The sequence below is a fragment of the Argopecten irradians genome, chromosome 1 (assembly GCF_041381155.1).
Source record: "Argopecten irradians isolate NY chromosome 1, Ai_NY, whole genome shotgun sequence".
Classification (NCBI taxonomy): Eukaryota; Metazoa; Mollusca; class Bivalvia; order Pectinida; family Pectinidae; genus Argopecten; species Argopecten irradians.
The window spans coordinates 22,105,714-22,120,824 of record NC_091134.1 but is presented as its reverse complement, the minus strand read 5'-3'; the positions used below and the strand labels follow the sequence as shown (position 1 = coordinate 22,120,824).

The 15,111-nt window shown below is 31.3% G+C and overlaps 1 protein-coding gene across 3 annotated transcripts; it reads right to left on the bottom strand.

The window, feature by feature from the left end:
• Positions 1–1,566: 1,566 nt before the first annotated feature.
• On the bottom strand, positions 1,567–14,008 carry LOC138320852 (delta and Notch-like epidermal growth factor-related receptor). Of its 3 annotated transcripts, none has more exons than XM_069264133.1 (6): positions 13,713–14,008; positions 8,219–8,334; positions 5,730–5,775; positions 4,987–5,100; positions 4,242–4,358; positions 1,567–2,452 (listed from the first exon to the last, which is right to left on the bottom strand). In XM_069264133.1, exons 3-6 carry the CDS (start codon positions 5,770–5,772, stop codon positions 2,238–2,240), a joined length of 489 nt encoding a protein of 162 aa, XP_069120234.1. In that variant the 5' UTR covers positions 5,773–5,775; positions 8,219–8,334; positions 13,713–14,008; the 3' UTR covers positions 1,567–2,237. The 3 variants fall into 3 exon arrangements, with proteins under 3 accessions (XP_069120234.1, XP_069120242.1, XP_069120225.1); XM_069264141.1 differs by lacking the exon at positions 8,219–8,334 and adding an exon at positions 3,737–3,780 and having other exon boundaries at positions 13,713–13,972; XM_069264124.1 differs by lacking the exon at positions 8,219–8,334 and having other exon boundaries at positions 13,713–13,998.
• Between the last annotated feature and the right edge of the window lie 1,103 nt (positions 14,009–15,111).

Below are 15,111 nucleotides of genomic sequence, written 5' to 3'. Positions count from 1 at the left end.
ACTTTTTTTTAATTTACGATATGAATACGAAATAATTCTATTCAATCTTGTAACAGACACGAAACGTGTATTACCACTGGATTCTACACCATCATTCAACGATACTTGCTTACTGGTGATATTGTTTCACAACACTGCAACATTTGTCTACCTGGCATTGTAAACCAGATGTCTTCTGTAATCATATCTATTATGAAAAGGAGAACATTGCACTTAAGAGAATTCTAAACGTATTAAGTTTAGATTATGAACACGAAACTTGCCCTCTTTGCATAATTTCTAAGATGGTTTTACAGCAAAATCTCAGATTGCGTGTACAGAAGACAAAAGAACGTCTTTATAAATTAGACATTTTTGTTCCCCTTGGTTGAGTGTCCCAACAAAAGGGAAGATGAAGAAATAACTAGATTTTCAAGTGAGATGTTTCCATATTACAATCTAATGATGCGATGTAATTTTTCAATTGCGTGTTTGTGTCGAAAGAGTAACTATAAACCAAAATTTAATCGTATCAGCTTACAATAACAAGTACTTGTATATCATTCTACAGAGGAAGTCTCTGTGTATAAAAAAGATTAATGCTTGTTGTAATGTAACATCTACTTTCGTTTTATACACTTAAGTTTATTATTGGAACTTTCAATATATTAGCTACAATACATATTTTCAACAATAAAGATAAGCTATCTGAAAAAGATTATCCTTATAAAAAATAAAAAAAAATTGTTGTTTGTTTTTTTGGGGTTTTTTTCTGGAAGAAGATATAGAAATATTAGGATGTATCATCTACTTTCTTTTTATAAACATAAACTTATGTCAGATTGCATTGATCACATTAATATATAATACTGCAAATCTAGAGCATATGAGCCTAATTATCAATATAGTTCACGACATTGTTATTTTCGATGGTGTCTGTACACATTTAATATGTTCTTTATTATTCAATCTCAACCACATTATGATTTTTTTTTCTCTTTTGATGGCATTAGATATTATATCAATGCAGGAGAATACGATCTGAAATTAAATGATATATCATCGCTATTTTTGATGAGTTTGTCGAGGAAAGCATAATGATACAGTAGTGTCAGCCAGGACAACGTGATCAAATCGTCGTTTGTTGATCGTAAACTAAATCTTAGCAAGTTCAATCGAAGTGTTACAGCCAACATATTGATGGACAATATCGTGTCAAAGTTGTAATCGCCGAAATGTTGAGAAAAGATAACGTATGGTAATCTATGGCGCGGTAAGTTTTAATAAGAGTATACTTTTGATACACCACGGATACATTCCTCAAATTGCGAATTAAGAATTTCATGATGCATACTTTTCATTTCATGTCATTGCCGTTATTTTGAGAAAAAAGAAAGCATGTTTTCGGAATGATTTTACACCATACAAATTGTTTATAACACGAACATTCCTACATAAACGACAATACGGACACATTTGTAAAACAATGTGCTGTTATTACGTAACAAACACCAGTGAATAACACTAGAGGATAGATAATAACATAGGATAGAACTCGAAGCGAACAGCAATAAAATAACTGAGATGGTAGCATAAATAGATTTATTGAACAATAACACCAAATAATATGTATTTTCAATGCGATTGTTTCGAGGTACATAATAAACTTATATAAGAAAACACGTAATGAGGCATTTATTATTCTCGTGTTTCACTGTAGTGTCATACTTGTTGTAAAGCATGACAATTTTTAATATAAACTATGCAATGGTTTGTATTTGAACATGATTGTCTTTCAACTTTTACTACATATTTTTTTTTAAGTCACCCGGCACATGTAGTAGAGCTATACACTAAAATATTGCACAAAACAGTGATTTCAAATCTATATCAAAAACACCGTAATTGTAAGTTTCATGTCGACGCTGCATTTTAATTTCTTTCATTTTTGATTTGAAAGAAATACAAAACTATAGGTTAAATAAGTCTTCATTTCAATTAGCGCTTATATTTGAAAACAGAAAGATTGAGAGATTTGACGAACAGAATGTTCGAATGAAATGATAAATAATTCTAAATGTTAAAGGCATATTATTTGATTAAATGTTCGCAAAATAAATGCACACATATATGCGCGGAGAGTGTAGATGAAATGGAGGTTGATCAATATTGCAATAGGTTTAATTTCGTGAAATAATTTATTCTAAATATGAAATAGATAAATAGACTCGCAGTTTTATAAACAATAAATATTTTTCTTAAAGTTCAACAAAATTAGGCGTTCGATATTTAAATACTTTGTACAATAACATAAATATAATTATATAACTAATTGGATTTAATAAACAGGCGGTAAAGGATGCGGTATTATTTTGTGAAGTTGTAACACTCGTCGAGGGAACAGTGGTAGATGTAGCAGCACCAGCAGAAGCAGCAGTAGTGGTCGTAGTAGTAAGTGTAGTTGTTGTTGAACCTGGTTAATAGGGAACAAAGGAATAATATTACAATACAAGACAATATGGTTATTGAATTCCTTAAAATCATTGAGCTGTGATATTAGTTATCTCTTAAAAAGTTTTAACTATATCTTTTAGATTTAATTCCTTTATTTCTTAAATACATTTTGTTTTCGTCTAATTGGATAAAAAAATGGCACAAAATAATAGATCCTTATGTTCTGATAATCCTGATTCACATCAGCTTTTTCATTTAGCTATTTAAGTGACTCAAAACTATCTAGTCTGGTTTTATGATACATTGTATTAATATAATAATATTATTCTACATTGAAGGATTTTTAAATAGCATTGTATATCAGCAGGCAATATTGAAGTTACAGTTGCATTTGGTTCGTGTAATATTTGTTGTAGTATTTTCTCAAGTTGGTTATATTCTTAGTGAAGGAGGAGTACAAATTAGCAAAAACTTTGGCTGACGCAAGTGCGTTAATATTTCAATCAATCGTTTTGCTTGAATTCAATAGCAAGGTTTCGATGGTGAAAATGATAATACATTACGCATGTATTGTCAATAATGTAGATTTTAAAGTAACGTGTATATAAAATTTATTCAGAAACGAATACATTCAATAAGCTTTGTTTTTAGAAAATATAGAAGTATTATTCATCTATAGTTTGTAAATGTTTTATGCAACTTAAACTTATGGTGCACTTGTGTTGTCATAAGGATTCACCCTCAAATTAATGTCGTAATTGTTAGTCATTTGATAATTTACCGAACCTTTTATGTTAATCGATGATTATTGTTTGATTTCATTATTGGCATTTATTAACATCATTAACATTTAATAAATGTTAATTATCGACTACACAGGCATTTGAGTGTTTTGTTAGCATAAAACAAAGCAGAGTTTACATGTGTGATTCTTGATCATAAGGTATTGTATAGTTTAGAAAACACGATAACATAAATCCTGTAGTGTCTGGCCTATCATATATAGTCCAATACACAGATATAACGTATGCAAATTTAAAGGCCTTGAAAAGCGAAATTTTACAGTTTATGCAGAGCCTAGTCTCGCTTCACCCCATAACCAGCAGGAATTATGAATCATATACAGATCCGTATACAAACAAGCGGATATGAATTGAAAACCATCATTCAAAGCAAACATGATTCAATATGAAGCAGTATATTATGATTTTGCCAGTATGTGGTCTAAGTTAGACGTATACATACGGGCATAAGTTATATTCAATATGGACAAGCATTTTTGAATGTTGAATGCTGAACGTACATTTCAATTACATGGGTGTTTTCTGACCGGTGGAACTATGTTACCTAAAAGTGAATTACAGAAAAGAAACATATTATTTGACTTATCATGGTTTTTCTAATGAGAAAATATAAACTCATTGCTTTTATTATTCTCCGTAAGCTAATCTAGCGAAAAATAAATAAAAAATTTAATCAAGGCCACCAACGTTCGCTGACGTTTAGTTATTCTGGTAAAAACACACATTCAATAAATGTGTTCACGTAGGATAGAATATATGGCAAAGGGTATTTGATGGGTGTACACACTGGTTACCGTGTTGAATATCAAATCCTTAGATTCACAGATTAATTAAATAACTATATGAAGGGTTGTTTAGCAGAAACGCAAAACCTAAATACGTACATGTACAGTAATGAAAAAAAAATCTTCTTGGAGATATGTCTTTATATTGTATTATTGATAATAAATAATGTAACTCCACACATCACACGAGATACTTAATTTTTCAGTGAAAATGACCTACTTTCTGTGTCACATAATGTCCCCGTGAAGCCTGATGTACAGGAACAGGATCTTGGAGAGCTGGCACCACATGTGCCGCCATTTTGACAGCTGGCAGCACCACTGTCCTCACACGTATCTACAAAAATAGAACTGTATTAATTTGACCTAATAAATTCAAACGCAAGAACGCCCCCATATAATTTTTGACTTGGAAGGCGGAAAAAAAACATTTTACAATATAGTTTTATAAATTTAGGTGAAATGAATTCAAATTTTCCTTATAATACTGCCGTAAAACACACCTTACTAACATTTATGAAGTGCGGGCGATTTTGATATTCTGAATTTCCGTCAATAATCATAATGGATATCAACTTCGTATATTTTTATATGGTAAATGTATGATTGAGCAATGAGCTAAACCCGAAAGATAAATGTTTGAAAATATCGAAGGAAATACTAAGTAATATAAATAATAAATAATGAATCGTAAAACCATCTGGGCTCATGTGCCATGGTTCATTCATATATCTTCTTGTAGGATGAACTTTAAAAATGTTATTTGTGATTAGAAAATAATTTTATCTATAGCTTCTTTCATTTCCAACGTATATTTATTTTAAAGGACTGGGTATGGTTTGGGCCCTTTTTGACAATCCATCGATTTACATTACACAACAAAATAAACCATGACACACATTGTAATATAAGTGCAGTTGTATAACAATGTAGTATTGTTTATATATCATACCAATGTAACTTACCTGTACAATCATTGCCATAGAACCCAGTGTTACAGGTATCACAGAGGCTACCAGAGCAGACAAAATTCCCTGTACATGGTGGAATGCATATACCCACACACTGGGTACAACACGCTGAAAGAATAAATATATAGAAAATACTCAAAAAAATGGAAAAAACGAAAAATAATTATCTTTTTCACAGCTAGTAGGTAAATAACACTATGATGGCAATGATAATTAAGTTCCGTGTCTGCTACCAATATCCAAAGTATGTTTCTATTTTGATTTTCTTTGTTATGTATTCCATTGTTAAATAACTATCTTGAACATGTATATTCTATCTCATAAAACCCTGCAATAGTTTCGGTAATATCCGTAGCCTTCTCACGGAAATAACCGAAGTTTTATTTATTGAGTATGCTAAGGTCATATTGACCTGAATAACACTACAATTAATAACTAATCACTGTGGCAGTATTGACGAACCGTATCGGTATTGTTTATTTATTATATTATTCGCAGTTTCCGAATCATAATTTATGTGTAAATATATTTTGCCTTTAGAAGGTTGCTGCTTGTAGAATAAGTTAAACGAATCACAATGAATAAAGCACTATATAAACAATTTGTACGCTGAATGTCTATGGCATAAACATGTATGCCATTGATTCATCACATCTAAGATATACTTTAAAAATATTTCGAAATATTCATTAACGATTTAATAAATCCAATATATAACTAATGAAAAATTCTCTTACCTGCTATAATAATCGTGAGACAGATCAGAATGTTGGTTTCCATACTCTGATGAGTAAATATGAAAATGAAAAGAACAGGAATAAGTACTATGACAGGAAACCATTATACCCAATGCTTCAGGTAATGTATGATTAATTGTATAGCATAGATTTCCCTATTTAAGGAGAACCAATAAAACGAACGAACATTAATCAAATATGAATATAAAAGTAAAATATTCCTATATCTAAAGCAAGATCTTTTGTCGTAATAAGAAATTGTTTATACAAACTTGGCGTTAAAGTTCTCGTCATATAAACGTCCATAAATGGAGTGTAGCTCCTCCCATCATTGTTAATAATAAATATTAATAAATGTACTATTTAAATTACATTAAAGAAAATAGTTTATCGTAGCTTTACAGTTATACATATGTAACATGTTGACAAAACTAACAATACGTTTTAGAAATAACATTTAACGCAGAAGTAAATATCATTAATTATAATAATACCAATGTAGATTCACTCATAAGGGTTGTGTCTCATTTTAATTATCTTCATACACGTATTCTACAGTGTTCGCTAATTTATTCAACATTTAAACATCTAGTAAGTGATGACACATTTCCAAAAAGCCATTAATCATATAAATAATATCAGTGCAGATTTTGTATAGAGATTCCTTTCTCACAACAGACATGACATAGTTAAATATCTACTCAACAATGATTCTCAAATTAGCCTCTTTTGTAGTCCGTACGACACATAATGTAACATGAAAATGATAATAACAAGAATCAGGCATTCGAAGCGATGCCATCCTATTTTGACAAAGAAAAAACTTCCAATTAAAATATTTCCATATACATCAGTGAATCCATGAAAAGTTTTGTGAAATAATATTAAAAAACAGTTATTGTTTAAGTATATTTATAGATTTTGTTTGGGGACGATGACATAATAGGACGGATGTCTACATTCAAGTCCTTGGGTGGACGAGTCTACATTCAAGACCTATGGGTGGACGAGTCTACATTCAAGTCCTACGGGTGGACGAGTCTACATTCAAGCCTATGGGTGGACGAGTCTACATTCAAGTCCTATGGGTGGACGAGTCTACATTCAAGTCCTATGGGTGGACGAGTCTACATTCAAGTTCTATGCGTGGACGAGTCTACATTCAAGTTCTATGGGTGGACGAGTCTACATTCAAGTCCTATGGGTGGACGAGGCTACATTCAAGTTCTACGGAGGACTAGACTACATTCAAGTCTTATGGGTGGACGAGTCTACATTCAAGTTCTATGGGTGGACGAGTCTACATTCAAGTTCTATGGGTGGACGAGTCTACATTCAAGTCCTATGGGTGGACGAGGCTACATTCAAGTTCTACGGAAGACGAGACTACATTCAAGTCCTATGGGTGGACGAGTCTGCATTCAAGTACTATGGGTGGACGAGTCTTCATTCAAGTCCTACGGGTGGACGAGTCTACATTCAAGTCCTACGGGTGGACGAGTCTACATTCAAGTCATATGGGCGGACGAGTCTACATTCAAGTCCTACGGGTGGACGAGTCGTATGGGTGGATGTGACCACATAAACTATGTTGAAAAAATATAGCGTTCAGTAGTATCTAATGTTATCTGTCAACAAAATCGATGAAGCATTATTTATTTTAGTATAATTCTTAATTGATTGAACAAGAAGCATAAAATTTGCTGTTTATACTTTAAAATATTGCTATTGAATTAAAAGAATGTGTGCCATAACTGGTAAACATATTGACCTGTTGGTGTTTTCTAATGAAATACAGAAGGGTTTTTTATGACAAAACAATATTTAATGCCCCAGGCAGGTTATGCATTTGACAGCTGCTAAAATTGGTACCTTGGGATTAGCCTTCAAAAATATAAACAAATGTCTCCACACAGAAGGTTTGATAAACATTGTTGTATAAAACAATAGCAGAAATGTGGACAACATTAATTTTATTTAAAAAAATCTGTGATATTCACTTGATGTGGTTTAGAACAAAAAATATCACATTGCATTATTTAAAATACTATGAAAATGTGCGATGTGGTTGTAGACAACTATTTGGCCTCTTGGTTTGGTCCTCCTCTTTACACACTGGACTACACAGTAATATAAGACTCTTTCATATGTGGATATGAAGGATAGGGATATTCTACCCGAGGGTCACAAAATCTAGTAAACCCCGAGGCTTGCCGAGGGTTTTGCAACATTTTGTGATCCCGAGAGTAGAATATCCCTATCCTCCATATCCACTTATGTAAGAGTATTTATGTTTTACACCTCGACGTTTTATTGCAATTTACAACTAAAATATCCCGCCATTTTTTATTAAATTCGAAGAAATCCGCGACTGGAAAACAATTTTCCATCCATGAAAAATAATGTGATATTTTCAACACAAATTCTGTTGTTTGCATCTTTTATAGTGAAACCAGTCATATTTGTGAAAAAAAAGGATAAAATTGTACCGAGGAAATAAAGATTTTGTTGACGCCGTGACGTCACGAGGCTTTATTGCATGGGTAGCCATCAATACAGCCTCAGGCGACATGAGTGTATTGCCCTGGACCAGCCAGTATTACACCTGTAGGTATGAAAGAAAATATATATCAATATTGTGGTACTATGAAAATTCATATTGAGCTCCTGACGTTCTAAAATCAAAATCATTCATTGTTAACATTGGAATTATACAAAAATCGGTTTTAATGTGGAATAACGCATTAAAAGTTCTTTTTAATTTGTCAGTAAATATATATAAATAAAAGATATCTAATTATTAGATTGGTTTTGTTTTGCTTTGTTTTTATTATACTTTTCATTTTTGATATAATCATAATGCCACTTTAATAGCCTCTCTCAGACAACATACGCATGATAGTGTGTGTTGCTGGGAGGGGCACAGCCATGACATAGTTAAAAAATACCTATATGGATTGCCACTTAATAGTAAATGATATTTGATATATTTTTTTGTTAAAATAAACATTATTAGTCACAGATAATAATCAGTTAAAGAATGTCCATTCACAAGGATCTCTAAAAACTTCTATTTCTAACATAACTGTGAAATATTATTGAATTAGAGTCATAACTCATGTACTCAACTATAAATCAGTTATAATATCCAAAATAAATTCTAGACAGTAGGAGAAATCAACTTTATGTACTTTATGTTTAAATACAAGATATTGCTTTTGATTAATGAGTAATATATTCACGGCGGCAATCTTAGACGTTCCCTCACAGGTTGTTTCGATTTACGATTTCTAAGGCATAATGTGCAATATTAAAGTAAGCAATGGGTTTTCATGTTCAATCAATCGGTTTTGATTTGTCATGAAAAATAATCGCTTAAATGAATTTTGAATGACGGTGTTCAATTTTCTGTGTAAACAAAATGAACACAAGGCGTTTGTAATAGGAAGAACGATATCACATTTACATGAAAACTTTATTAATCAAAATTGAAAGTTGAATGTAAGTTCTAAGTCCAAATATGTTAATATATTAACAAGGCTACACTATGACAAATCAGTATTTACATAGAACAAGTACAACTCAAATCCAATTAAAATGAAATTGTAGTTAACATAGAAATCCAACAAAAGGTTTTGATATAGTTGAGGTATATGATTTTATTTATCAAATATGCTATTTTAGGATTGGTATAGACAAGCAGTCACGCTATGTAACTTAAACTATTAAGAATATAATTTGCCTCTATCGTAAATTCGTTCTGTACAATGTGTGTTATCCATAATGAAAATCTAAAGCGGTACATTTGTGATATAAAACGTTCGTCGAGGTGAGTCGACAAGATAAAGTAATAAAATAATTCCCACTAAGCTTATATCTATCCCATAAGTACGACACACAAGCATATTGCATTGCTATGTCAACCCAGACGACTTTAAGAGCAAGCTGATGTACCTGTCACAAAAAGTCATAGTCCTTGGAGAAAAATCATCGATCTAAGACCAGTAAATGATTAGTGACAGACCTTAAGCTCCCGGCAATAATATAATACTGGAATATATTTACTGTAGATGGTCGATTTTATCATTATTCATTAGTTTGCGTACGAATATTTAAACTTTCTGTCTAAAATATTACTTCAAGATGTTTCTCTTCGACTATTCGTATGTTTCGTTTTCACTTCTTAATTAAACAACATTTCTTCGTTTATCTGCTGTCCTCGTGGCATTATAAAATCGCGACTAATTTTTGGGATATTATCTTCTCTATTCTTCCTTTTTGACTAACTGTCCCTACTTAAGGATGTATTCTTCTGAGGTTTCAGTCCCGTTGAAGTCTTGTTTCGACAAAGATCAAAGAAGTTTTGAGATTTTCAAATAAAATCTATCATTCTGTAGCAAGTTGCCAGTTGCAAATTTTCTCAAAAAATTACATTTCTTTTTTAGTAGATTTTTTCATATGGGAATTTTAAGAAATTGCCCATTTGGCGGCCATTTTGAAATTGTGTCTTATTTCGCTTTGAGTAGAGCCACAGTTTTAGCATTTTTACTGAAAGTGTTTTTACTTAAATCATCACTGCGCCACCATTTTTAGCTGTATCGAGCTAATTTTTGCTGTAAATATTTGCAATTAAAATATTGAGAATTAATGTATGAAATGATACACTTTTGTCACTTTATTTTTAGATTTAATGGTGATTTGAGCACTTTTATTTTTTACTCTAAAATACTGAAAAATAACAAATATTCAAATAGGGCAAAAAAATAAGCACACGGACCCCCCCCCCTTTTTTTCTGTCTGATTTAGAAAGAACAACCCTTTCCCTATTGATATACAAAATATTAACAAAATTTTAATATCAGAACTTTTTCTATAAAGGGTTAAATTTTGCAAAAATGGCTAAAAATGTTGCATTTTGTAGGTCAAAATTAAGGGTAGCATCTGATGTTATTATGAGAAAAAATATTAGTCTTATTAATCAAAACTCGTATATATTTAAAGAAGACTACTGGAAAATAAATTTTACGAACATTCATACATATCAAAAACCTTGTTAGGAAATTATGGTTTTAATCTCTTGTGTATATGGTCAAAACGGCAAAATTCCCATAAAATTCAATAATTTGTCGACTAGGTATCTTTGAGTGACAATAGCTTAAAAAACGAGCACACGGACATATGCTTTTTCATCCATTTTCTTTTATGGTAAGAACTCCGATTTCCAAAAATCTATATGAGAAAAAAGTTTAATACAAGAAAATTTTGACTTCTCAAAGGATGTACTTAAGGGAGTGGGACGACTGGTTCGCGTTGTTGTTATAATGTGACTTGAATGACTTGGGCGGAATGATTTAGTGAGAAAGCACTATAAAGAACAAAGGTTCTGCTATCACAAAGAGACACTACCCGAATGTGTCGCAGCCTCCTTAGCCGTCCTTATTAAATGACTGTAAGTTTTAATAGGACATTAAACTGAATCAAAGATCCGACACTATCCTATTTAGACAGTCCTAGAGTCCTAATATAACATAGATAGGTCACCCACACAAACGCATTATAAGGGTGCTGTTCAGGCAACAAAAGATGTTTACAGAGGTAATGAATAATGACCACTTTCTTTTTTGACAGAGTGAATGACCTCTGAGACACTAGTATTTAAAACGTATTGATTTTGAAGCGATAACAAGTTTTAATAATAATATGCAGTATTGTGAGTAGGACACGTTAAGTTGACATTATTTGTGTGTCGTGTTAACTTCTGATTTCTGTGAGAAGTATTGTCATCTTAATGGAAGATATGTAGGAAATCTTGTATGATCATACGTAATATAATTATAAGAACTGTTGATATGCGAACATATCTTCAATATAATTTATTTATTGCAAATATGTGTGTAAATATTGTTATAATTATTATACATACTTTGACAGTTTTTACGATAAAACAGCCATGGCTTATCTATTTTTCAAAGTTGTATAGACAGCTAGCATTAATATCTACGGATATGCCAATATTGACAGTTCATAACTCAACTTCCATAAACAAATTACTGACCACAATACCTAAGGTTATATTGTCCATCGCCGATCGTTAAGACTATAGTGTATTTGAGATATTATTTTGACACCATGAAAATTTGATGGAGTGATGATCAGCGAGTCGGAAGTTTTACACAAAGAAAATGACAGTTTAAATACGAGGTGGTATTGTTAAAGCGAAATATTCCGTAAAATGCTGATTTATTTTCGTGACATGTATTATTAGAAATATTTTGATAATTTATGTTAGGTATAGTCCGTAAATCAATTTCTGAGGCCAAGATATTTCTTGTTATATTCTACAAACAATAATACAAATACTGTTTAGAATTTCAAAAATGTGAGATGATAGCATTAACAAGAATATTTTGATTTTGACGTGATACTGTGCTGTGACACAATATAAAGGCTTATAAATGCTACATGTACATCTCCAAGACATTGGTCACAAAGAAAATGTAACAATATCAAAAATATTACAATACCAATTATTATTAGCACATCCTCGCAATCCTGCAGTAATCATTCATTATAATTTATACATTTTAAGCCAGCTTTATCTATAAGTATTTCTATCTTAAATTACCTATCCAAATTACAATATTGGCATAGTGGAAGTTAACGAACGATATCAAATCGACAAAATTTCATATAGAGAAATGCATCTTTGCATGCATTTAAAAATTATTTCGCTCACTCAAGGATTGATAGGAATAACGACCTGTATCAAGGACCAAGTTTTGTTCTTACTGTGTGCTACGATCTAGATATGCTGATATGCTAATTAGGATAGTAATACAACTTACTTCCAATACACTGACAGACCTAATTAAATTACTTAGATAAGATTTTAAAAAGAAGCTATTTCAGAACTAATCGAAATTGATTTGATATTTCAATAGCATTATATAATTCTTACACCCCATAATATATTTATAGATGTAATAGTTTTCATATATTAAACAAAGTCATACAAAAAAATCATATACGGAATGAATGTCTAGTATTCAGTTTTAATGACTTGGCCAATTTTCCTTTCACATCCATTAAGTTCTTTTTAACTAGTAAAACATGTACAAGTATTGAGTGACGAAGCCAAGATTTAAATCCATCGGTGGATATAGTTTACTTATCATTAAATTGATTGTAATGCAATACGTTAAGATCTAGTTATGTCTATTCGGGCTATTGATGGTAAATGAAAGGACTGTCCTATGTAAATATGAGTGACTCGAAGAACAGGTACGAAATATATACATTTTCTTGCTTTTGAAACTGAAGAGCCCAATTAAAAAATATATTTACGACATTTCGCTTCTTTTTTCAGGTACCTATAAACATAATTTGGAATAAAATACGGTAAAGTGGAGAGTACGAATTTATTATTTAAGTCTAACCAATATCCTCAAAACAATTAAGGGAAAAATACAACTTATATAATGTACCGTTTGTTATAATGAAAACTAAAGATATTTACATTAATTATATAGCTTAATTTGTTATATTTATTGTAGAACTATTTATCGGAAATATCATGGCTGCACAATTTATAAACTAAATATCTCTTTTTGTAAATCAAAATAAGGAACTAAAGAAGAATACAAGAATATGTAAAACTATTTTTTAAATACAACGAAAAGGTGGATTTGGTCATTGTTTGTTTTTTTTGTGTTGAAATTTGACTATTGAAAATGAAATATTAATAGACGTATTTTTTTAAACTTATGACTTCTAAATAAATTATAAGAGTGATACTTTACCAATGTCACCACTTAGTACATGTAAGATTCCGTATATTTAGTAATATATTTTTTTTACATAAAAACAAATGTTGTGTAGTTTTCAGTTTCTTAAACCATATTTCTTTGAAGTGTGGTAAGTACTTCTCCAATTCTACTATATGTAAAAATGACATAAGAAGTAAATAGGTATAGTATCTCTTACCTTAGTATGATGCTTGTGTATGATGTAAACAGATCACGTCTAGGACCAAAGAAAGTTAATCCCCGAACATGTCAACCGTATACGGTATTAATCCATAGGCACCACACTTTTTTTACAATCCCTTACACCGATAAACTAAATAACACAACCGTGCAGCCCGTCAAATCTATATATAATAAACCTGAAAAGCGATTTACGTCGCGGACGACACGGCTTGGCAAGCCTCTTAAAACAGATGCATATGCATTAGTTCGGCACACGGAGCGGTAAATACCCGATGTAATGGGATATTTAGCCGCACCACCCGAAAAAGTGCATTTCAAACTGTAACCTTATGAGGAGTAGCTGTCATTGCCCTGATCAAATAGCTGTGTATAAATGGACACACGAGAAGGCTGTCTAATTTATTTATAGTTTTATCTCGCAGAGTACCTGACGTCTATTATCAAATGTATTTATCGCTTAAAAATGAGAATATCTTAATCTTTGTAATCAAAGTCTGGAACATTGTTTTTCGCACTTTTGTACTAACCTTGAACATTTAATTCGGTGAAATGTGAATACAAATGCGAAATACCATTTTGTGAGTGTTAAATGATAAGGAGATGTATTCAGAAATCATTAATATTTATGTAAATATTTCTCATAAAAATGGTATAACTTTGTACTTTTATCGTTCAGATAATACAGGTTAGAATTATTCATCAATGAACCATCTTGAAAATTTATTTTCATGTTACTCTTAAATCTTCATTCGAATATTTTTTTATTATGGTTAAATTTGACAAACCATTGTCAAAAACCAAATGTTGACCTAACCTATTTTGAGTTTGCATAATCGATATTGTCAACAAGAGTTGCTAACGTCATCCGGTGGTGCTTACTACGTCATAATTACGTTGGTTTCCAATTTTATGACGGTTTATCAACACATGATAACAAACAGTCAATACCAGTTGGCAGGGACAGAAACACTTTATAGTAAGATGCAACAAAAAAGGGCTAAACATGACCAAATGTTAAGTTTGAATTGACTTTACAGGGGTGAGGAACCAGGTGTGCCGAAGTCTTCAAGTGTTTTCTGTATTTCTGACGACAAACGTTGTAACAATAGGTACAAATTAAATTTGGTTTCAAATTTCAAAAAACGAAATTGTTGAGTTTTTTTAAATTGCATCATTGTGGCATTTTAAATCAAAAATATTGATTCGTTGTTTACCGACAATTTGCACTGCTGTATGTTAGCCACTAGCATCCACTGAAAGGTCATTGTAAGTCATGGAAGTTTCTCATACTTTAAAATTCACCATAATATCAGCACTTTTACAGATGATCCTCAAACAAACAAAAATAGCTTGAACGATGAAAAAATACAAAATATATCATAGTTTCATTGCAT